The sequence below is a fragment of the Dipodomys merriami genome, unplaced genomic scaffold (genome assembly GCF_024711535.1).
Source record: "Dipodomys merriami isolate MVZ:Mamm:240054 unplaced genomic scaffold, mDipMer1.0.p SCAF_509, whole genome shotgun sequence".
Taxonomy (NCBI): Eukaryota; Metazoa; Chordata; class Mammalia; order Rodentia; family Heteromyidae; genus Dipodomys; species Dipodomys merriami.
This window is the reverse complement of record NW_027206079.1, coordinates 753,120-776,558: the sequence shown is the minus strand read 5'-3', so window position 1 is coordinate 776,558 and position 23,439 is coordinate 753,120. Positions and strand designations below refer to the sequence as shown.

The 23,439-nt window shown below is 43.4% G+C and overlaps 1 protein-coding gene and 1 pseudogene across 1 annotated transcript in view; both read right to left on the bottom strand.

The window, feature by feature from the left end:
* LOC138810797 (E3 ubiquitin-protein ligase CBL-like) overlaps positions 1 to 23,212 on the bottom strand; it is a gene marked incomplete at its 3' end in the record, with an annotated part of 36,377 nt that extends 13,165 nt beyond the window's left edge. The window contains exons 1-2 of the mRNA XM_069998073.1: positions 22,941 to 23,212; positions 4,366 to 4,613 (exon numbers count right to left, since the gene is read on the bottom strand). Coding sequence (XP_069854174.1) covers positions 4,366 to 4,613; positions 22,941 to 23,132 — 440 coding nt within the window. The remainder of the gene's footprint in view (positions 1 to 4,365; positions 4,614 to 22,940) is intronic.
* LOC138810806 (U6 spliceosomal RNA) lies at positions 8,192 to 8,279 on the bottom strand (annotated as a pseudogene).
* Positions 23,213 to 23,439: the final 227 nt, after the last annotated feature.

Genomic DNA, 23,439 nt, shown 5'->3' with positions numbered 1-23,439 from the left:
TTCCAGCTACTGGGAAGACAGAGGTGTAGAGGAAGGGAAATTGTGGTTTGAGGCCAGCAAGGGCATGAAGTTTGAAAAGCCCCAGCTCAAACAAGCAGCAGTGTGCAACTGTGATACAGCTACTGCGATCCCAGCTATGTGGAAACCATAGGAAGGATATCTTGGCCCAGACAAAATTGCAAAGCCCTATCTGAAAAATAAGTAAAGCAAAATCGAGCTAGGAGCATGACTCAAGTTGTAGAATGCTTGACAAAGAAGCACAAGGCCCTGAGTTCAAACCCCAACACCCATAAAAAGGGAGTGGCCCCAAATTCGCCAATTTAGTTTGATATTTGATATGACATCCTTTAAATGTGGCCTCCTCAAATGCAATCATTATATTCAATGTAGAATATGTAAAAACTGAGCTATCTAATTTGAGGATAGAAAGGGTAGAGAGGAAATGAACAAGGGAAGGAGTGACATTGATCAAGATGTGATGTATTCACAACCCAACTTATGGAAACTGCAACTATTTTGCACACTACTTAATAATCTTTTTTAAAAATATGGCTTCCAAAAGTCTATTTCTATAGCAGAGAATAAAATACAGTCATTCTGGTCGTAACATTTTCAAGGTTAGATTTTTTTTTTAAGGCACTGGCACATAGACTAAGGTTACTTATTCAGCTTCAACTTCCCTATCTGTTGTTTTTTTTTTTTTGGGGGGGGGTCCGGTTGTGGGGCCTGGGTGCTGTCCCTCAGCTCTTCAGCTCAAGGCTAGCACTCTACCACTTGAGCCACAGCGCCACTTCTGGCTTTTTTTCTTCTTTTTGCTTATGTGGTGCTGAGGAATTGAACCCAGGGCCTCAGGCATGCAAGGCAAGCGCTGTACCACTGAGCCACCTTCCCAGCCCCCAACTTCCCTATCTATAAAGTGAAAAATATTGTCCTTATAGAGGGCAAAGGCCATGTTATTTTTCTCAGCAGTAAATATACAGTGCCCAAGTGTTGGGCACTGTAAGTAAAGGGTTTCATTAATATATGCAGCATGACAGAGTGAAGACTAGATCTGAGTTATGAACATATATCTTGTACAAAGTAAGAGATGATAAATATTAATTGCATCTGAAACAGAAAATGCTCTAAGCTCTAGACTGAACTTCTGCTTTGATTCAAGATGAAATTACAGAGACACTTACCTTCCCACATGATCTAAAAGAACTAAAATGCTAGACAAAGCTTATGAAACAAGTTTTTAGACACTTGACATGAGCCACAGAGGCAGTGACTACAGAGGGGACAACCAATGAAGAAGTCCTATGACTGCCTTACTTTACTCCTGGACAATTCCAAGACTTGAGGGAAGGGGGTGGGGAAGCCCAGGCAACCTAATATTCTGGTTCCAAATCTGGAGAAGCCAGAGAAGCTAGTATGTATAGTGCAAAATACAGAGGAGAGGGTATACAGAAAGAGCCAACATTAAAAGTCTACAGAAAGGAACTTCTAAGTCTTTAGATGAGCATAAATCACAAGAAAATACCAGAAGCTGTAGAAAGAATCACCTGAAAAGAATATAGTAATTTCCTAGTTCTTTCACAGGGACAAGAGAGGAAAATCTTGTAAAAGTGGGTATGGTGGTATGGACCTATCTATTCAGCTATGGTAGAAAATAAAGAAAAAAAACAAGAGAATAGAGTCAGGTGCACTCAAAAATAAGCCTTCTGAGCACTCAAGCCTGCAATGTGTCTTAAGTGTTAGCACCAGCTCTTTTCATAACACATCTTTTTCTTTTTTTTCTTTTTTTGGGTCCAGTCGTGGGGCCTGAACTCTGGGCCTGGGCGCTATCCTTCAACTCTTCAGCTCAAAGCTAGTGCTCTACCACTTGAGCCACAGCACCACTTCCAGCTTTTTCTTTTTGCTTATGTGGTGCTGAGGAATCGAACCCAGGGCCTCATGCATGTAAGGCAAGCGCTCTACCCTTGAGCCACCTTCCCAGCCCCACACATCTTTTTCTTTAAAATCCTATTAACCATTTTGTTTGAGACAGGATCCCCTTACTATGCAGACCAAGCTGGCCTAAAACTCATAATCTGCCTTCCACATCTTCCTGAAAAGTCACAAATTTTTCTGAATTGCCACCAAAAAACATTTTCAGTAAGACAAGACTGATAATACATATGGACTAAATCTGAGTAATTTCTTACAGTAAAGGCAACATGCATATGACACGGAGAAAAATTTAAGTGACACCAAGCTGTCAACACATAAGCCAAGTGAGCCAAATTAGTCAACTACACAGACACCATTTAGGTACTGGTCCTCAACTCAAATCACTCCTCAAAAGTAAATTACTCACTAAAAAAATCTTAGTGGAAGCGAGGCGCTGGTGGCTCATGCCTGTATCCTAGCTACTCAGGAGGCTGAGATATGAGGATCACAGTTTCAAAGCCTGCTAAGGCAGGAAAGTCTATGAGACTCTTATCTCCAATTAAACACCAGAAAACCGGAAATGGAGCTGTGGCTCAAAGTGGTAGAGCACTAGCCTTGAGAAGAGCTCAGAGACAGTGCCCAGGCAATGAGTTTAAGCCCAATTGCCAAAAAGAAAAATTATATATATATACATAAATATATATAAGTGAAATTTGCATTTTATTACTTGTTCTAGATGAGTTAATAGTTATTTCCAACTGGAAAAAAATCAAGTATAATTACATCCACAGTTAACTTCTTCCCAGTATATAACTAACAATAAGCAAACGAGTAACATGTAGGACAGCCTATAGTTTTTAGTATTTAACTAGTATAAAAAAACACATGGTGGTCTCTCCAGTGTTTATGGAATAAACTGTGAATTGGTACTATGTAGCTAAATGCCTAATATATGCCTAGCATACATGTGGAGGAGGGTGTTATGAATTAAATATCTTATATTTGCCTTTACCTACTCTAGTTAAAATAAGTTATTTTAAGCCGGGTGCTGGTGGCTCACGCCTGTAATCCTAGCTACTCAGGAGGCTGAGATCTGAGGATCACAGTTCAAACCAGCCAGGGCAGAAAAGTCCGTGAAACTCTCATCACCAATAAACCACCAGGAAACCGGAAGTGGTACTATAGCTCAAGTGATAGAGCGTTAGCCTTGAGCTGAAGGACAGCACCCAGGCCCAGAGTTCAAGCCCCATGGCCTAAAAAAGAAAGTTATTTTAGTTATAAAAGAAATGTCACAGCCGGGCGCTAGTGGCTCACGCCTGTAATCCTAGCTACTCAGGAGGCTGAGATCTGAGGATTGTGGTTCAAAGCCAGCCCGGGCAGGAGAGACCGTGAGACTCCTATCTCCAATAAACCACCAGAAAACCGGAAGTGGCGCTGTAGCTCAAATGGTAGAGCGCTCACCTTGAGCTGAAGCGCTGAGGGACAGCGCCCAGGCCCAGAGTTCAAGCCCCACGACCGACAAAAAAAAAAAAAAAAAGAAATGTCGCCAGGCACCAGTGGCTTACGCCTGTAATCCTAGCTATTCAGGAGGCTGAGATCTGAGGATCTCAGTTCAAAGCCAGCCCAGGGAGGAAATTCCATGAGAGTCATCTCCAATAAACCACTAGAAAACCGGAAGTGGCTCTGTGGCTCAAGAGGTAGAGCGCTCGCCTTGAACTGAAGAGCTGAAGGACAGTGCCCAAGCCCAGAGTTCAAGCCCTACAACTGACCAAAAAAAAAAAAAAAAAAGAAAAGAAATGTCACTTCACTTTGCTATAACCAGGTGTTGGTGGCTCACACCTATAATCCCAGCTACTCAGGAGGCTGAGATCTAAGGATCACAGTTCAAAGCCAGCCTGGGCAAGAAAGTATATGAGACTCTTACCTCCAATTAATCACAGAAAAAAAAAGACTGGAAGTAGTTCTATGTTTCAAGTGGTAGAGTTCCAGCCTTAATCAAAAAGAACTCAGAGACAGCACCCAGGACTAGCAAAATATATATAATAAATAAAAATAACCAAACAAAAGTCATCTAATCTATTGGCTTATTTTCCTTTTATTCAATGTTTACAACTTACATAATATGCTACTATAGTAAAATCTGACCTATTATTTATTCTCAACTGCAATCTTCTTTCAAATTCTCCATCTACACAAAAACTTTCATGATCTTCAGACTCTCCAAAGGACCTACTATGCACAACCTTTTCTGTGAGTGTATAAATCACTTATTTTCAGAGATAAACAAATCTAGCACATCTAAGCATGGTACAGTGCAGTGCACCAAGGTAACCTTTTATATAAAGCACATCTTTATATCATGTCAGCTTTTCACTACAGTTAAAATAAAACTCAAGCCAACTCCAGGCAAGCACAGACCTGCATCAATATTTGTGTAGTATTTTTCTCCATTACCTAGGCTGGGAATTCTCCTCATACATTCTTTCTTTGCCCTCCTTGAAGAGGCTTATGGTCTGCTTAGTTTTCTTCATCAAATTCTCCATGAACACCCTAAAATATTCATTTTCTCCAAGTGTTTCCATCTTCCCCTCATATCTTGACAAGACAGTACGGAGATGCTGGTAGGTATCTGGCAGCAGGTCTAAGATATAAGGTGGACTATTCTTTAACGCCAGCTTTGGGTTCTGACACAACCGTACCACCTGCAACAAATGGAAAAGAACGGCTATTACTTGAAGGATCTTAAGGACAATTCCCCTTTTTTTTTGTCAATCATGTGGCTTGAAATCAGAGCCTGGGTGCTGTCCCTGAGCATTTTCACTCAAGGCTAGCACTCTACCACTTTGAGCCAGGGCTTCACTTTCAGCCCAGGCTGGCTTCAAACTGCAATCCTCAGCTAGGATTACAGGCATGAGCCACTGGCACCCATCCCAATTCCCCTTTGTAAATTATTAAAAAAAAGGTCTTGAAATAGATGCTCTTTTACAGAGGAAAAGTCCATGAAAATGTAAAAAATAATCCATGATCAGTTGTTCACTATCACGCTATTTCTTGTTGTCAATGGGAGGGTTCTTTTTTTATATTTTTATTTTATTATTATTATTTTGGGGGGGGGCGATCGTGGGGCCTGAACTCTGGGCACAGGCGCTGTCCCTCAGCTCTTCAGCCCAAGGCTAGCACTCTACCACTTGAGCCACAGTGCCACTTCCGGTTTTTTTCTTTTTTTGCTTATGTGGTGCTGAGGAATCAAACCCAGGGGTTCATACATGCAAGGCAAGTGCTCTACCACTGAGCCACCTTCTCAGCCCTGTATTTTTATTTTAAACAATATAGGACTTGAACTCAGGGCCTTCCACTTACAAATGAGATTAAAGGCTAGACTCCCCTGTATGCTGTGTATCCCATTCTTATATACAGATCATTTTCCTAGAATAGAGCTTTCAGAAATGGGATCATTAGGGGTTGGGAAGGTGGCTCAGTGGTAGAGTGCTTGCCTTGCATGCATGAGGCCCTCCCTGGGTTTGATTTCCTCAGCACCACATAAGCAGAAAAGGCTGGAAGTGGCGCTGTGGTAAAGCGCTAGCCTTGAGCTGAAGAGCTGAGGGACATTGCCCAGGCCCAGAGTTCAAGCCCCACAACAGACCAAAAAAAGAAAAAGAAAAAGAAATGGGATCATTAGGTTTATCTAGAACTGCAAAATTCCCATTTGATAACTAATCATCAAAGACACCTCAAATGATAAAGCAAATATAAAATTATAAAAACTAAGTATTTTATTTTCTGTTTGCCATTTCTGGAAATGCTGAAGACAGGATATTTGTTTTTTTGTTTGGTTTTGTTTGTTTTTTGGGGGGTCCAGTCTTGGAGCCTGAACTCTGGGCCTGGGCGCTGTCCCTCAGCTCTTCAGCTCAAGGCTAGCCCTCTACCATTTGAGCCACAGCGCCACTTCCGGCTTTTTTCTTTTTGTTATGTGGTGCTGAGGAACTGAACCCAGGGCCTCAGGCACGCAAGGTAAGCGCTCTACCACTGAGCCACCTTCCCAGCCCAAGACAGGCTATTTGTAACCTCCTTCAAAAAAAAAAAGTTCCAAAATAATATGTGAATAATTCAAGTCAATAGTTGACATTTAAAACTAAAACAAACTGCCTTTATGATTTAATGAATTTTAAATGGGTATCAAAGTTAACCTCCAAAGCACATGAGACTATGAGCTTTAAAAGCATTCATTCCACTGGGAACTGGTGGGTCACGCCTGTAATCTTAGCTATTCAGGAGGCTGAGATCTGAGAATCATGGCTCAAAGCCAAGCCGAGAAACTCTTATCTCTAATAAACCACTAGATAACCAGACGTGGTGCTGTGGCTCAAATGGTAGAGCACTGGCCTTGAACTGGAGCTTAAGGAAAACGCCCAGGCCCAGAGTTCAAGCCCCACGACAGACCAAAAAAAAAAAAAAAAAAAAAAAGAAAAGCATTCATCCAAAAAACTTCTGAAGGATAACATATTTTCTGTTAGGCCTGTTCTCTATTTGGCAAATTTTATTTTGCTTTCCAAGTTTTGTAAGTAGCAAAAATGGCTGCCTTTGTTTACTTCTGCCTGTAAGTTTACAGTACTTTTCAGAACAATGTCAAAAAGAAATATGCTAGGCTCTGGGAAACCAACAGCATTCCTGTACAGCTGCCACATACTTCATTCATAACAAGTTCTCCATCTTCACTCTTCCCTTTGCTTCTGCCCATGCTCAAAGGTCAATAGAAAAATCTGGAAAGTATTATGATCACAATAAGGAGAAATAAAACTATGCTTGAAAATTGCTACATTTTTTTTAAATGAAGAACTAGAGAATAGTTCTTAAGCCTAATTCTGTTCTGAATTTGAATACAACTACTTTTCTACCACTCAGAAAACTGTAGGGAAAAAATTATAAGTTCATACAACTACATAAACTTGCTCATTTTCAAGGACAGGAACTTTTATTTGTTGTCTTCCTACATCCATCTCTTGCTCCTAGAACAGTGACACACACCACACAGTGAATACTCAATAAATATTCTGAGAATAAAAATTAAGTTGTGTCACAATTCTTGAACAAGGTGAATTCTCAATAAATATTATTGTCTCTGTAGACTGACTTCATGTATCCTGGAAGCATTTCTCATTTCCATGGGTGTAACAATGCAAAGTGAGCTGGGCACTGGTGACTCACACCTGTAATCCTAGCTACTCAAGAGGCTGAGACTTGGAGGATGGTGTCTGGAGCCAGTCAGAGGACAAAAGTCTGAAGGAGTCAAACTCCAGTTAACTAGCAAAAAGCAGAGCAGAAGTGTGGCTTGTGGCTCAAGAGGTAGAACCAGCTGTGAGCAAGTAAGCCAAATAGTGCAAGACCTTGAGTGCAAGCCCTGGAACCAGGATAAATAAATAAATAAATAAATAAATAAATAAATAAATAAATAAATATATACATTGCATATATGCATATATATGGAAATATCACAATAATAAAAATGAATAAAGCACTTTGCTATGAAGACAAACATTTGTTATGCAGAGTTACACATAAAATTTTAAGTTTTATTACCATAAAAAAAAATCTTGCGGGTAGGGTGGGGGGGATGGGAAGGGATGGGAAGGGGAAACAAAGGAGGAAGCAACAATGCCTGATAAGAAATGTACTCATGGGCTGGGAAGGTGGCTCAGTGGTAGAGCGCTTGCCTTGCATGCCTGAGGCCCTGGGTTCGATTCCTCAGCACCACATAAGCAAAAAGAAAAAACCCGGAAGTGGCGCTGTGGCTCAAGTGGTAGAGTGCTAGCCTTGAGCTGAAGAGCTGAAGGACAGCACCCAGGCCCAGAGTTCAGGCACCACGACCGGACCAAAAAAAAAAAAAAAAAAGAAATGTACTCATTACTTTGCCGATGTAATTGTAACCCCTCTGTACGGCATTTTCACAATTAAAAAAAAAAAAAATCTTGCTTAGGATCACTGGCAACACAATGGAAAGGAGCACAGTAAATGTCCAAAGGCCCCTCCTGTAGTATCCGCAGTGAAAGTGGCTCCAGAAATGAAGCTCACTTATTTCTACATCTCTCAAAACTTTTAAGTTTTAGAAATTCCATCATCTCAGCTTGAAGTTTAATACTTTACAAGACAAAAATATAGCGAGGCTGTTGCTTTTTTTTTTGAGATGGTCTCCTTATGTCATCAGGTTGCCCTTGAACTTAAAATCCCAAGCGCTGTCACCACACCCAGAGCTCAACAGGGAAGCTTTAAAAAATATATATATATATATATGAGATGCTTTACGAATTTGCCTGTCATCCTTGAGCAGGGTCCATGCTAATCTTCTTACAGTGAAGCTTTTGAATGAAAAGATCTTGTGATTGTTTTTCAGGACAAATCAGAAACCTATACTTTTTAACTGCAACATACTAATCACTGTTCCCAAGAATAAAGCCCGTTACTTCTAATTACTAGTCTCCCATTATTGATTTACCAAAACTCCATTCAGGCTCTTGAATTGTAATTACTACATAACACTTCTCAAATACCACCCACAGGCATTTATTAACATCACCATGCCAGTTACAACTCACAACCAATTTCATTACTTTCATTTACCACATCAACTGCAGAAAAAATGCATTCAATACAATATGGAACTAAATAACATGTTCTAAAAACTTCACTGCAATTTTTACACATGAACTCTATTTTGAAAAAATGATTCTTTATCCAGAATTATCAGTCGAATTTCAAAGAAAATATTTAGCATGAATCTAATCTTTAAATTATATGAGGACTTGGAGCATGGCTAGGTGAGATTCCTTTGCCTACCAAGCAAGTTCAAGACTGAGCTCCTATCTCAGACCATCAAAAAAAAGTAAATAAATAATAAAGATTAAGTAACTTTAGCATCACTTTTGGCTGCCGTGTACCAGTTACAACACAACTGTGCAGCAGAGTACTGCAGAGGCACCTGCTCCATCTGAAGCTCCTTCCCATTCCCAATCCCCATTTCCTGTCTCCACAGAATTAAGTAATGGTTTGGCTCATGATCCCCACCCCCTCCAAACACACAGAGGGTCCCATACTACATATTTCAGTTGCACCACAGATCTAAATAGGAGCACTGGGTCATTCTTAGAGCTCCAGCATCTTGACAAACTATGCAATCAATAAAAATGTGATTACAGGTGGGCACTTGTGGTTCACACCTGTAATCCTAGCTACTCAGGGGGCTAGGATCTGAGGACTGCAGTTCAAAGTCTGCCCAGGCAAGAAAGTCCATGAGAAGTGGAGCTATGGCTCAAAGAGGTAGAGTGCTAGCCTTGAGCAAAGCAAAAAGACCACACCCTGAATTCAAGCCATGTGACCAACCAAAAAGAAAAAGAAAAAAGTAATCACAGAAAGGTACCCATATAGCCAGTATCCATACAGCCAGCCACTGGTGGCTTACGACTGTAATCCTAACTACTCAAGAAGCTGAGATCTGAGGACCAAGGTTTAAAGTCGGCCCACGCAGGAAAGTCCAAGAAACTCTTATCTCCAATTAACCACCAGAAAACCAGAAGTGGCTCAAGTGGTAAAAGCGCTAGCCTTGAACAGAGGGACAGCACCCAGGCCCAAACTTCAAGCCCCACAACAGACAGGAAAAAAAATGTATTCATTACCTAGATTATGAATGGTAACCCCTCTGTACAACACAACACCTTAATAGTAACAATAACATTACATTTTAAGAATTTCCATTTCTGGACTAAAGAGTGTGGTACAGCACTTGCCTACAAGTGTGACAAACACTGTAGAAATAGAAAAATTGCATCTACAAAAACAAAACAAGGAAATCTTTTGGGGATGTAAATTTTTTAGGAGAGGGAGGAGTGTAAGAGAGATACAAATTTATAAAGTAACAATGAAATTCAACACACACACACACACACACGCACGCACACACACTAATAAATAGTCTAAGTCAGCCAGGCACCAGTGGCTCACACCTGTTATCCTAGCTACGAAGGAGGCTGAGATCTTTGGATCATAGTTCAAAGCCAACCCAGGCAAGAAAGTCTGTGAGACTTGAATAAACTACTCAAAAAGCTAGAAGTGGAGCTGTGGCTGTGCTAGCCTTAGAAGAAGAAAAAAAAAAAGCTCAAAGCCAGCACTCTAGCTCTGAGTTCAAGTCTCAGGACTGGCACAAAAATAAGTAAAAAAACAAAAAAAAAAAAAAGTAAAATAAAGAATTAAAATCTTGGGGCTGGGAAGGTGGCTCAGTGGTAGAGCGCTTGCCTTGCATGCCTGAGGCCCTGGGTTCGATTCCTCAGCACAACATAAGCAAAAAGAAAAAAGCCGGAAGTGGCGCTGTGGCTCAAGTGGTAGGGCACTAGCCTTGAGCTGAAGAGCTGAGGGACAGTGCCCAGGCCCAGAGTTCAGGCCCCACAACCGGACCAAAAAAAAAAGAATTAAAATCTTATTTCTGGGCTGGGAGGCATGGCTCAAATGGCAGAACACTTAATTACAGATGTGAGGTCATAAGTTCAATAGAGGGAGCCCCACTGCTAAAGTTAAAAAGAACACAGTAAAATCTAAACATAAATAAGGTAGCTTACTACCATGTGTTTAAAAAAATCTGCCAAGGGCTGGGAAGGTAGCTCAATGGTAGAGCGCATGCCTTGCATGCATGAGGCCCTGGGTTCGATTCCTCAGCACCACATAAGCAGAAAAAAAAAAAGTGGCACTGTGGCTCACGTGGTAGAGCACTAGCCTTGAGCTTAAGAACTGAGGGACAGCGTCCAGGCCCAGGTTCAGGCCCCATGACCGGACCAAAAAAAAAAAAAAAATCTGCTAAGTTTTTCTACAGTAAATGAAACTATGGTTTGAAAGCATGATCCCTAGACTAGCTGTACTGAGGTCTCCTGGAAAATTGTCAGAAACACAGAACCTCAGGCTCCACCCCCAACCTACTCCAATTCTCCTTTGTAATAAGATTCCTAGATGATATGAACTTACATTGATGTCACTACTCTAAAAGAAATCACTTGGCACATCTGAACACCAGTTTGAGATCCACATTAAAAAAAAAAGTTGTGAGCTGGGTAGTTTGGAAAGGTTGCTTAGCTGTAAGAATCATAAGACATTATTTTTAAAGTTTTTTTAAATTGTTATATAGAAATGATGTAGAGGGGTTACAGTTACGTAAGTCAGATGAGTACATTTTTCTTTAGACAGTAAGATATATATTTTGAGGTTTGTTTTTTTTTAATCAAGGCTGGCCTATGAAGGTTAGAATGTGTGACTTTAAGTATCACTATCTCATGATACTGTAAAATTTGTGAAAATTTATGTATTCACTTAATCACAATAAAAAAAAACTGCAATTAAAAAAAAATTGGGGCTAGGAAGGGGCTCAGTGGTAGAGTGCTTGCCTAGCATGCATGAAGCCCTGAGTTCAATTCCTCAGTACCACATATGCAGAAAAAGCCAGAAGTGGCGCTGTGGCTCAAGTGGTAGAGAGCTAGCCTTGAGCAAAGCAGTTCAGGGACAGTACCCAGGCCCTGATTTCAAACCCTAGGACTGGCAAAAAGAAAAAAAAAATTCTCTCTACAAAGCCAGGTACTGGTGGCTCACACCTGTAATCCTGTACTCAAGAGACTAAAAGCTGAGGATCTCGGTTCAAAGCCAGCCTGGTTTTTGCTTTTTGTTGGTTGTGGAGCTTGAACTCAGGGTCTGGGTGCTATCTTTGACCTCTTTTGCTCAAGGATAGAACTCTACTACTTTGAGCCACAGTGCCACTTCCAATTTTCTGGTGGTTAATTGGAGACAAAGAGTCTCACAGACTTTCTTGCCTGGGGCTGGTTCTGAACCCTGATCCACAGAACTCAACCCTCTGAATAGCTAAGATTATATCATGAGCTACCAGCCTGGCCCCTAGGGCTAGTTTGGCTTTGATAGGAGTTTCTTTTTTTTGGGGGGGGGGGTCCTGTCGTGGGGCCTGAACTCTGGGCCTGGGTGCTTTCCCTCGGCTCTTCAGCTCAAGGCTAGAGCTCTACCACTTGAGTCACAGAGCCACTTCCGGCTTTTTTCTTTTTGCTTATGTGGTGCTGAGGAATCAAACCCAGGGCCTCAGGCATGCAAGGCAAGCGCTCTACCACTGAGCCACCTTCCCAGTCCCTTTGATAGGAGTTTCTAAGACTCATTTCCAGTTAACTACTAAAAAAGCCAGAAGCATTGAGCTGTGGCTCAAGTGTTAGAGCACTAATCTTGAGCACCAAAGCTCTGGGACAACACCTAAGCCCTGAGTTCAGAACCAACACACACACAGACACACAAGACACACACATACCCCTACAGATATGAAATAAATTGTAAACTAAGATATAAGGAATTATTAGTACTTGATTGTCACTGCTCATTTCTGATGGCTATGTCACAGTAATGGCATAGCATCTCCCCTGAGCCTGGATGCCTGGTGGATATGTACCATCATTGTACATATTGTACATTGTATCATTGTAAGCACACCTTCGCCTCCTTTTGGAGTCCACTGTACTAGCAAGGCTGGCTTCCAGTGCTCCTGAGTGACCACTCCCACCTAGTTCCTTCCAGTACAGCATGTACTAATCATGAAAACATTTCACAATAACGCTTGTTATAATCTCCTCTTTTCTAACAAATCTAATATAGATCCAAACTAACTTCATTGGAATATGTGTTTGAAGTTCAGGTTTTGTAGTTCATTTTTCTTCAGAGGCTCTATATTAACCAGTTGAAGAAGTGGTGATTGTTGTTGTTTTTACAGTACATTGTTGTATGCTGAACAAACATGAAGTCTGCTACAGGAAAGACTCTGAGACCAATCTGGTCATGATTTATCAGCTCATTGTATGTTGTTGGCTAACAGCATATTAAAAATAGCCCCCAAATTAACAGAGCACACTATCTTCTTCTCTGGCTTAGCCCTACTCTTACCTTTCAAAATTTGTCACTAGGGGCTGGGAAGGTGGCTCAGTGGTAGAGTGCTTGCCTTGCATGCCAGAGGCCCTCAGCACCACATATGCAAAAAGAAAAAAAAGCCGGAAGTGGCGCTGTGGCTCAAGTAGTAGAGTGCTAGCCTTGAGCTGAAGAGCTGAGGGACAGCGCCCAGGCCCAGAGTTCAGGCCCCAGGACCGGACCCAAACAAACAAACAAACAAAATTTGTCACTAGTCACATGAAATACTATCCTCTTGTTCCATAGGGGATTACAGGAGTTTTATATCCTTTGGGGGAGGTTCTTTAGCAGCATAAAACAATACACTCCAGTTTTACAATGACTATACTTTTATAAGATACAGCCACTTTTAGTAATTGTTAACTTGACTTCAGCTCCCAGAAAAACTCAATAATTCACAGGCTGGAGATGTGGTTCAAGTGGTAAAATGCTTGCCTAGGTAATCAGTGTCCTACCTAACAGACTCTCTCTACCACAGTAAGGTGATCCAAATTGGAAAGGAGCTATTCCTAAACCAGAAGAGGAAGAAGCACAGAAATGAAAAATAACCAGAAGAAACTCAAACAAAAACTTAAGTTCAAACGCTAGGTGCCAGTGGCTCACACCTGTATTCCTAGCTACTCAGGAGGATGAGATCTGAGGATCATGGTTCAAAGTCAGCCCAAGCAGAAAAGTCTCCATGAGACTCTTATCTCCAATTAACCATTCAAAAATCAGGAAGTAGTACTGTGCCTCAAGTGGTAGAGCTCTAGCCTTAAGCATAGAGACTCAGGGACAGTGACCAGGTCCTGAATTCAAGACTCAAAACAAATAAACAAAGAATGAGTTAAAATACAAGTACCATCAAAAAAACAAATCAAGGGGTTGGGAATGTGACTTAGTAGTACAGTGTTTGACTAGCATGCATGAAGCCTTGGTTCAATTCCTCAGTACCACATAAACAGAAAAAGGCAGAAGTGGTGCTGTGTGGCTCAAGTGGCAGAGTGCTAGCCTTGAGCAAAAGAAGCTCAGCGACAGTGCTCAGGCCCTAAGTTCAAGTCTCAGGACAGGCGAAAAAAGAAAAAGTAGAAATGGGAGACATGTATGTGTTTTAAGTGACCTGAGGTGACTTGTAGAAATGGCTTGCTACTCTTTTGATTCCGAAAACCCACAAAAATCATGTGAATCAAGAGGTTCAAATCTGGGTGCTCAGTTTAAGAATGCCTGAGAAACGGCCCAGCCATCAAGCATATGCATATCAGAAGAGACATCAAGTACCTGAAAGGTCACTTTCAAGTAACAATGTGTGTGCCATTCTGGCATTACAATGGTAGAGTTGATTGATATGCCCAGGCCATACAGTGGGCCCCGCAAAGAGTGCTGGAGAGCAATGCCTGAACTGAAAGGTTTGGATGGAGATTCTCTGATCATCAAACATAACCCTGGTAATCAGTGCCTTACCTATAGACTCACAGTCAGATTGACCAATACAGGAACTCCCTCTACCACACTGAGGTGATCCAAATTGGAAAGGAACTGTTCCTAAACCAGAAGAGGAAGTAGCACAGAAAAGAAAAATAACCAGAAGAAACTCAAACAAAAATGTATGGCACAAGCTGGGCACCAGTAGCTCCCACCTGTAATCCTAGCTACTCAGGAGGCTGAGATCTGAGGATCACAGTTAAAAGCCAGCCTGGGTAGAAAAATCCTTGAGACTCATCTTCAATTAACCACCAGAAAACCGGAAGTGGCGCTGCGGCTCAGGCTCACGTAGAGCCCATGTCTTGAGCTGAAGAACTGAGGGACAGCCGGGCGCTGGTGGCTCACGCCTGTAATCCTAGCTACTCAGGAGGCTGAGATCTGAGGATCGCGGTTCAAAGCCAGCCCGGGCAGGAGAGACCATGAGACTCCTATCTCCAATAAACCACCAGAAAACCGGAAGTGGCGCTATAGCTCAAGTGGTAGAGCGCTCGCCTTGAGCTGAAGAGCTGAGGGACAGCGCCCAAGCCCAGAGTTCAAGCCCCACGACCGACAAAAAAAAAAAAAAAAAAAAAAAGAACTGAGGGACAGCACCCGGGCCCAGAGTTCAAGCCCCATGACCAATCAAAAAAAAAAAAAATTTTTTTTATGGCACAGGGGCTGGAAGCACAGGTTAAGTGGTGCAGTGCCAGCCACACGAGCAAGCTAAGTGAATGCCAGACTTTGAGTTCGAGGGGCCTGGTGGGGGTCTTACTGCATAAGAACCAATTAAGCACAAATGTAAATAAAAGAGCTGGTCGTGCTTATTAATAAATATTTTAGGTTTCCTGATGAGCACCCCCCATATATAATTAAAGTTAGATACACACAAATAGTGGTAAATGCCACCACAACTACCATGTAATGGGAAAATAATGAGTACAAACTTCTATATTCACCATGTAAAATAACCAGAACATACAATTTGAAGAAACATTTCCTCCTAACTTTAAGTAGCTAACAGTTATTTCATTGAATGGTACTAAACATCATGGTGGTATCATTCAAGAGACTGATACCATTCTGGAATGAAAGAGGTGGGGTAAAGAGCACACATTGCCTTGCACAGGTCACTTTCTAAGTACAATCATGCATCTCTTAATGGTATGCTTTCTCAGAAATGCATCCTAAGACAATTATATACAAGGGAATACAGTATCAGTGTACTTAGACAGACCTATGCGGTATGGTATAGATCATTGCTGGGGTCATGGCTCAAGTAGTAAGGTGCTTGACAAGTGTGGTGTAAGTAACACTAAGTGACCACTTATTCTTTGGGGAAAGAAGAGGGAATACTAAGGCTTGAACTTAAGGACTCACAAATCCACCCCTACCCTTTTTATTTAATCCAGTCCTGGGGCTTAAACTTGGGGGGCCTAGGCACTGTCCCTGCCTTCAAGGAGTTTACAAGCTTCAAGGGTTAAGATAAACCCAGAAGAGCCGGGCGCTGGTGGCTCACGCCTGTAATCCTAGCTACTCAGGAGGCTGAGATCTGAGGATCGCGGTTCAAAGTCAGCCCGGGCAGGAAAGACCGCGAGACTCCTATCTCCAATAAACCACCAGAAAACCGGAAGTGGCGCTGTAGCTCAAGTGGTAGAGCGCTCGCCTTGAGCTGAAGAGCTGAGGGACAGCGCCCAGGCCCAGAGTTCAAGACCCACGACCGACAAAAAAAAAAAAAAAAAAAAAAAAAAATCATTAAAAAAAAAAAAATAAACCCAGAAGAAAGGTATTTCTTGTTTATTTGTTTTCCTGCTTCAGAGGTCCCATATCACTTTGGTTATACTTCTTCCCTTATAATCATTTACTATTTATGTAGCACTTACAAAGCAATCTTCTAGAAAGAATTTATACCTAGAGGCTTACTTGGGACTCAGAGAGTATGCAAAGGTAGGAAGAAAGAAATACAGGGGAGAAATGTGGAGACAGCAAGAAAGCTGATGAAATATGCTGATTTTTAAATTCATTTCATTTCCAAAAAAAATCAAGAGTTTATCCCAGGTTCTTTTTAGGGTAGACAGTGGATAAGAGAAGCAGGGAAAGATGGGGGGGAAAAAAAAAAAGATCTAGCCAGGCGCCATTGGCTCACGCCTGTAATCCTAGCTACTCAGGAGGCTGAGAGCTGAGGATCACAGTTCAAAGCCAGCCCAGGCAGAAAAGTCTATGAGACTCTTTATCTCCAATAAACCACCAAAAAACCAGAAGTGGCACTCTAGCTCCAGTGGTAGAGCACTCGCCTTGAGCTGAAGAGCTCAGGGACAGTACCCAGGCCCAGAGTTCAAGCCCCATGATCGACAAAAAAAAAAAGGGAGGCTAGGAAGGTAGCTCAGTAGTAGAGCGCTTGCCTTGCATGCATGAGGCCCTGGGTTCAATTCCCCAGCACCACATAAACAAAAGGGAAAAAGCTGGAAGTGGCGCTGTGGCTCAAGTGGTAGAGTGTTAACCTTGAGTTGAAGAGCTGAGGGACAGCACCCAGGCCCAGAGTTCAGGCCCCACGACCAGACCCCCCCCCCAAAAAAAATCTAATTGTACCTTTTGGGAGGGGAAGGGTACTAGAGTTTGAACTCAGGCCTGGTGCACTATACTTAAGTCACACCACCATCAATTTTCATTTTTGTTTTTCAAATAGCATCTAAGACTATCATTCTCCTACTTTTGCCTGCCATGTAGCTAGATCAGGCTTGTGCTACCATGTCTAACTTGTTTGTTGTTTGTTGACTTTTTGCCCTGAATGGCTTCAAACCACGATCCTCCTAACAGCTGGAATTATAAGCATTAACCACCATGCCCAGCACAATAATCATGGTTTGGAAAATGTTTTGACAGTACCAGGGTTTGAATTTAGGGCCCTATGCTTACTTGACATGCGCTACCACTTGAGCCATGCCTCTAACCTGCTTTTTATTAGTTAATATGGAAATCAGTCTCACAGACTTTTCATTCCAGGATGGCCTTGAACCAAAATCCTCCAGAATGCAGCTTCCTGGGTAGCTAGGATTACAGATGTGAGTCACAAGCACCTGTCTAAAATTGTGTGTGTGTGTGTGTGTGTGAGAGAGAGAGAGAGAGAGAGAGAGAGAGAGAGAGAGAGACCGAGAGAGAGAGAGAGAGACGGAGAAAGCATGTATGTATGTGTGTGCATGCCAGTCTTAGGGCTTCAGCTCAGGGCCTGTACTGTCTTGGCCTTGAGGTTTTCCACTCAAGACTAGTGCTTTGCCACTTGAGCCACAGCTCCACTTCTGGCTTTGAACTACAATTCTCAGAACTCAATCTTCTGAGTAGTGAGGATTATGAGCGTGAGTGACCAATGCCTGGCATGAAAAAATGTTTAACTCAAAAATACTTTTTAAACTCATTTTTTAATACATGATACTTCATTTTTAAAAAAATCATCAAGAGGTGTAGGCCTATAATCCCAGAATATAGGAGGGTAAGGTCAAGGATCAAAAGAGTTCAAAGCTAGCCAGGGCTTACAGCAAAACCCTGTCTCAACCCAATGAACAGCTGGCTATGTGGCTCCAAGTAGTAGAAGAGAGCATCAGCCAAGTAAGCAAGCCAAGCAAGTGCAAAGCCCTGCATTTAAACCCCAGTACCACCAAAACAAACACAAAATTATCAGCACCTTAATGCTTTAATGATGCGAGCTAATTTAAAATATAAAGAGAGGGCTGAGGGCACAGGATTGCCTAGCATGCTTGAAGCCCTGGTTCCCACCCTCATACTGAAAATGCAAAGCAAAACAAAGAACAGTAGAGATCTAAAATACTAATCAGAGTAACACTCTACTCCATGGGCAAATTATGATCTGCAGTCTTTTTTCTCCCCAATGCATCTGCAAGCTAAGAATGGTTTTTACATTTTTAAACAACTATAACAATAAAGCATATGGAATGAAGCATGCAGCTAGCATGCTAAAATATTTATTATCCCTCCCTTTACAGAAAGCCATTGTGCCTTCCCTATTTCATAATGGAATTTTATATCTGTCACTAACTAAGTACCTTGACATCTTAAATTTTACATTTAAGGTAACTACATGATTTTTCTCTCCACTCTCCTCTGCCTAGCTCTGTTTACAAGCCATTTCTACACAGGTATTTCTGCGAATATTTATTATAATATTCTGGGGAGGGAAAAAAATAAAAGGCTTACACTGTCTAGCTTTTAATAACAGGCAAGCCAGTATGTTTTTCCAATAATGAGCTTAAGTTCCCCCAATGAATTAGCAAATTAGTAAACTGAACCTACGTTGACCAGAACTCATGATTTACATCAACTTCTCTATTTGCACACAACCAACACTGGAGGAAGCAGGGAAAAAGATATTTTTCCAAAGCTAACTAACTAAATTGGATTATATACTTCTGGTGTCAACAAAAACAAATCAAGTATGAAATGGTGACTAATTCAATAAATGTGGGGGATACCTGTGACAAGTCAGTAAGTTCTGCACTACTTACATAATGCCACACAAAGTCAAGGTATGGGGATCCCCTTAAACATTTTTGCCAAGAAAAATAAAAGTGAAAAAAGGAAAACCACTTCTAACACTTAAAGCATCAACGGTAGCCAGGCACCAATGGCTCACACCTGTCATCCTAGCTAGCTGGGAGGCTGAAAGGGGGGAGGATCTCAGCTTCAATTCAGTTCACACAGAAAAGTCTGCATCTCAGGGCTGGGAAGGTGGCTCAGTGGTAGAGCGCTTGCCTTGCATGCCTAAGGCCCTGGGTTTGATTCCCCAGCACCACATAAGCAAAAAGAAAAAAGCCGGACGTGGAGCTGTGGCTCAAGTGGTAGAGCGCTAGCCTTGAGCTGAAGAGCTGAGGGACAGCACCCAGGCTCAGAGTTCAGGCCCCAGGACTGGACCTGAAAAAAAAGAAGTCAGCATCTCAATGACATGTTGGTAAGTATCTCTCATGCGACTGCAGCCAGAAGAAAAAAACAAAAATCTCAATTCAGGCACATTTCGATTAAAAGCAGGAAGCAACACCCCACCTCAAAAAAAAAAAAAAAAAAGTAAGAGATGAAGCAATCTAGCAGTGCTACGGAAGTATTAAGAAGATCTGGCCAGGTGCCAGTGCCTCACGCCTCTAATCCTAGCTACTTAAGAGGCTGAGATCTGAGGATCATGGTTCCAAGCCAACCCAGGCAGCAAAGTCCCCATGAGACTCTTACCTCCAATTAACCACTCAAAAACTGGAAGTGATACTGTGTGTGGCTCAAGTGGTAGAGCACTAGCCTTGAGTGAAAAAGCTCAGGGACAGCACGCAGGCCCTAAGTTCAAACCTTAGGACTAGTACACATACATTAAAAAAAAAAAAAAAAAAAAACTTGAAACTCAAGTTTCTGTAAATGAGGGATAAACTACATATAATCGGATTTTACAAAGTAGTTCAAATAAATCCTTTCCTATGCCTTACTCCTTTTAAGAGCTACATGTGTTGAATTTTGAGTTTTTCTATGCAATGTTGTTATTTGGGAGAAATAAGAGAATAATCTCAAAACAGTTTTAAGTCAAAATGCTTTTTAGATTTTGGGAGCTTCAAGGATAGTATGGGCTTCTACACTGCCATTCTATCAAGGAAGAGGGATGCTTTATTCTTGTATTGCTTGTCTTGAATAACTTTACAACCATCCCACATCACTTGTTACTAACTGTGCTGAAATGAACTTGGTGCTTTCTGCTATGTGTTAGTCCTGTGAATGAAGGATAAACTATGCCACTTGTGCCCGACATGACTTTTCTTTAAAAATAACAAGTTGGAAAGACAGGCCTGTAGCTCATGCTACTCAAGAGGCTGAGTTCTGAGATTGTGGCACCAAGCCTGCCTGGGCAGGCAAGTCCATGAGACTCTTATCTCCAATAAAAACTACTCAGAAAAATCTGGAAGTGGCACTATGGCTAAATTGGTAAGTGCTAGCCTTGAGCACAATGAGGGTCAGGGACTGCTCAGGCCCTGAGTTCAAGCCCTAGGACTAGCAGGAAAAGAAAAGTCAATCACTACCACTGTAATTTTGATACATGCATTCACATGTTCTAGATGAGAAAATAATTAGAAATGTACTTTTTCTTAAGCCAGAGATCTTTTTAGTTCTTCATAGTAAATCTCTAAAATGGAAACCTACAAAACTTTCCATTTTGAATGCATTCGCTTTCTTTTCCTTCCTTTTTTGTTTTGGTGATGGTACTGGGGTTTGAACTCCGGGTCTGGCACTTGCTATGCTGGTGCTCTACCACTTGAGCCACACCTCCAGCTCCACTCGAGACATTTTTTTAAACATGTGAACACATTTAAACTACTCTTGCACATCGAGCCGGGTGCTGGTGGTTCATACCTACAATACAGAGGCTGAGCTGTCTGATAACCCAGGTTCAAAGCCAGCCCAGGCAGAAAAGTCTGTGGGTCTACAATTAATAAAAAGGCTGTATCAGAGGCATATACCAAGTGATAGAGCTGCTCAAGTGGATCAAGGACCAGCCATGAGCAGAAAATGCAAGAGTGATAGGCCATGAGTTCAAGTTCCAGTTCCAGCACCAAAAAAGAAAAAGAAAAGAAAAAACTAGCACCGTGGCTCATGCCCATAATCATAGCTACTCAGGAAGTTGAGATCTGAGGATCATAGTTCAAAGCCAGCTAGGGCAAGAAAGTCCATGAGATGCTTTTGGTTTTTTGTTTTGTTGTGTTTTTTTGCCAGTCATGGGGCTTGAACTCTGGGCCTGAGCGCTGTCCCTCAGCTCTTCAGCTCAAGGCTAGCGCTCTACCACTTGGGCTACAGCGCCACTTCCGGTTTTCTGGTGGTTTACTAGAGATAAAGAGTTTCACAGACTTTCCTGCCCGAGCTGGCTCTGAACCTTGATCCTCAGATCTCAGCCTCCTGAGTAGCTCTGAACCTTGATCCTCAGATCTCAGCCTCCAGAGTAGCTAGGATTATAGGTGTGAGCCACTGGCGCACTGCTTTCCATGAGATTCTTATCTCCAATTAACTACCAGAAAACCGGAAGTAGCACTTGTGACTCAAAGTGGTGGAACCCTAGCCTTGAACAAAAAGCTCAGGGATAGTACCCATGCCCTGAGTTCAAGCCCCATGATGAACAAAAATGAAATGAAACACTTAAGCAGCTCTTACACCATTGGTATTCTCTATAAGGGTGGTCTGTTATGCATTTATATTGCACATTTACATTTATCAAGTGCTTCATAATTAGTTTAGTAGCTGTTTCTAATCCAAAACAACCCAAGAAGAACATCACAGAAGAGGAACCTAGGCTTAAGGAGGAACCAAAGAAAACCAATTTCACTGTGAAGGAAACAACACGCCATTTTATAGGCAGATCCTCTATACCACTTCTCATCTGCAGTGTGAATTCTTCCAAAATAAGTTATTAATGAACATAATAGTAATAATAGTATTGAATTCTAACAAAAGTGTTTAGACACTTTTTTTTTTTTTTTGTCTGTTGAGGGGCCTGAACTCTGGGCCTGGGCACTGTCCCTCAGCTCTTCAGCTCAAGGCTAGCGCTCTACCACTTGAGCCACAGTGCCACTTGCTGCTTTTTCTGCTTATGTGGTACTGAGGAATCGAACCCAGGGCCTCATGCATGCAAGGCAAGCACTCTACCACTGAGCCACCTTCCCAGCCTTACACTTTTAAATATTGGGAAAACTGTTATTATTTCATGATATAGACACAGTTACAAGTAAAAAATTCTGCTAAATGACAAACTTAAAGGGCTAAATAAGAAAACAAGTTATTTGTTCACATCTGATTAAAAGAAGGTAATCAAAGAGGTTTATCGAACAAATTTAGATAGGTCCTGACATAATAAATTAGCAACTGGGCCCCTTTATATGTATTTATATAATCAACCAGAGCCCAGCTAAAGGAATGCAGACAGTGGAAGGCAGAATGGGCTGTTGAGCAAGCTTAGCCAAGGCACCTTTCGGAAGAGAATGGTTCTAATCAGCACTGTGGTTTTAATCAGTGCGTTATCTCATCACCGTCCTAGGTTTTGCGGGGTTAATCAAAAACTTGAGCCACAGCTCGGAGGTGCAGAAAAGTTCCCGGCTGGCCCCGGATGAAGCCTCGCTTTCTCTCATCTGGGTGTGACCTCCCGGCGAGCCGGCCGGCGGGATTACCCTCGCCCCCGGCCCTGCGGTCCCCCCCGAGCAGCCTCGCCGCGCGGTCCCCCCGGGCGCCCCCGGCGGGAGAGCAAACGCCCCCTCACCCCCTCCCGGGGCCCAACTCCGTGACCCACATCCCCACACCGGGCCCGGAGCCCCACACTCCGCACCCCCAATTGCACTTCCGCTCGGGTGGCTTCCCAGCCTGCCCTCCCCCAGCCCCCACCCAGCTTTGTCTCTCCCCACGCCCCGCGGGCTGCCGCCTCCCCGCGGCAGCCGACCCCCGCCAGGCCCCCACCCCCGCGCGCCCGCGGCCCCGGCGGCCCCGCGCCCTCCCCCCGCTTCCTCCGCGGCCCGGCCCGGCCCCGCCGCCGCGGCCCTCCGCCCACGCCCACCCCGCGCCCGCCGCCGCCGCCGCGGGGCCCGCACCTTGTCCATGAGCTTCCAGCACTTCTCCACCATCTTCTTGTCCACCGCGCCCGGCGGGTGCGGGCTGAGGTGGTGGTGGTGGTGGTGCGGCTGGAAGGCGTCCTTCATGAGCCCGATCAGGCCGCCCGCGCCCGAGCCGCCCGAGCCGCCGCCGCCCCCGGCGCCGGAGCTCTTCTTCACGTTGCCCGCCATGGCCCGGAGAGGGTCAAGGGCCCAGCGGCCCGGCCGGCTCCGCTCGACCGCGAGCGAGGGGAAGGCGCGGGGAGCGAAGGAGGGGCCTCTCCGGGCAGCTGCGGCCGCCGCCGCCGCCGGCTCCGGGAGCTGAGGGAGGAGCGGCCGCGGGGAGGGGAGGGGGCGGTGCCGGGGACGCGGCGCGCCCCTGCGCGAGCGCGAGCCCCGCGGGGACGCGCGCCGGGGCCTGGCTGCGGTCGGGCGCGTCCTGACGAGGCGGCGACCCCCCGACCGCGCGCGCCCGCAGCTCCCGGAAAGCCGCGGCCCA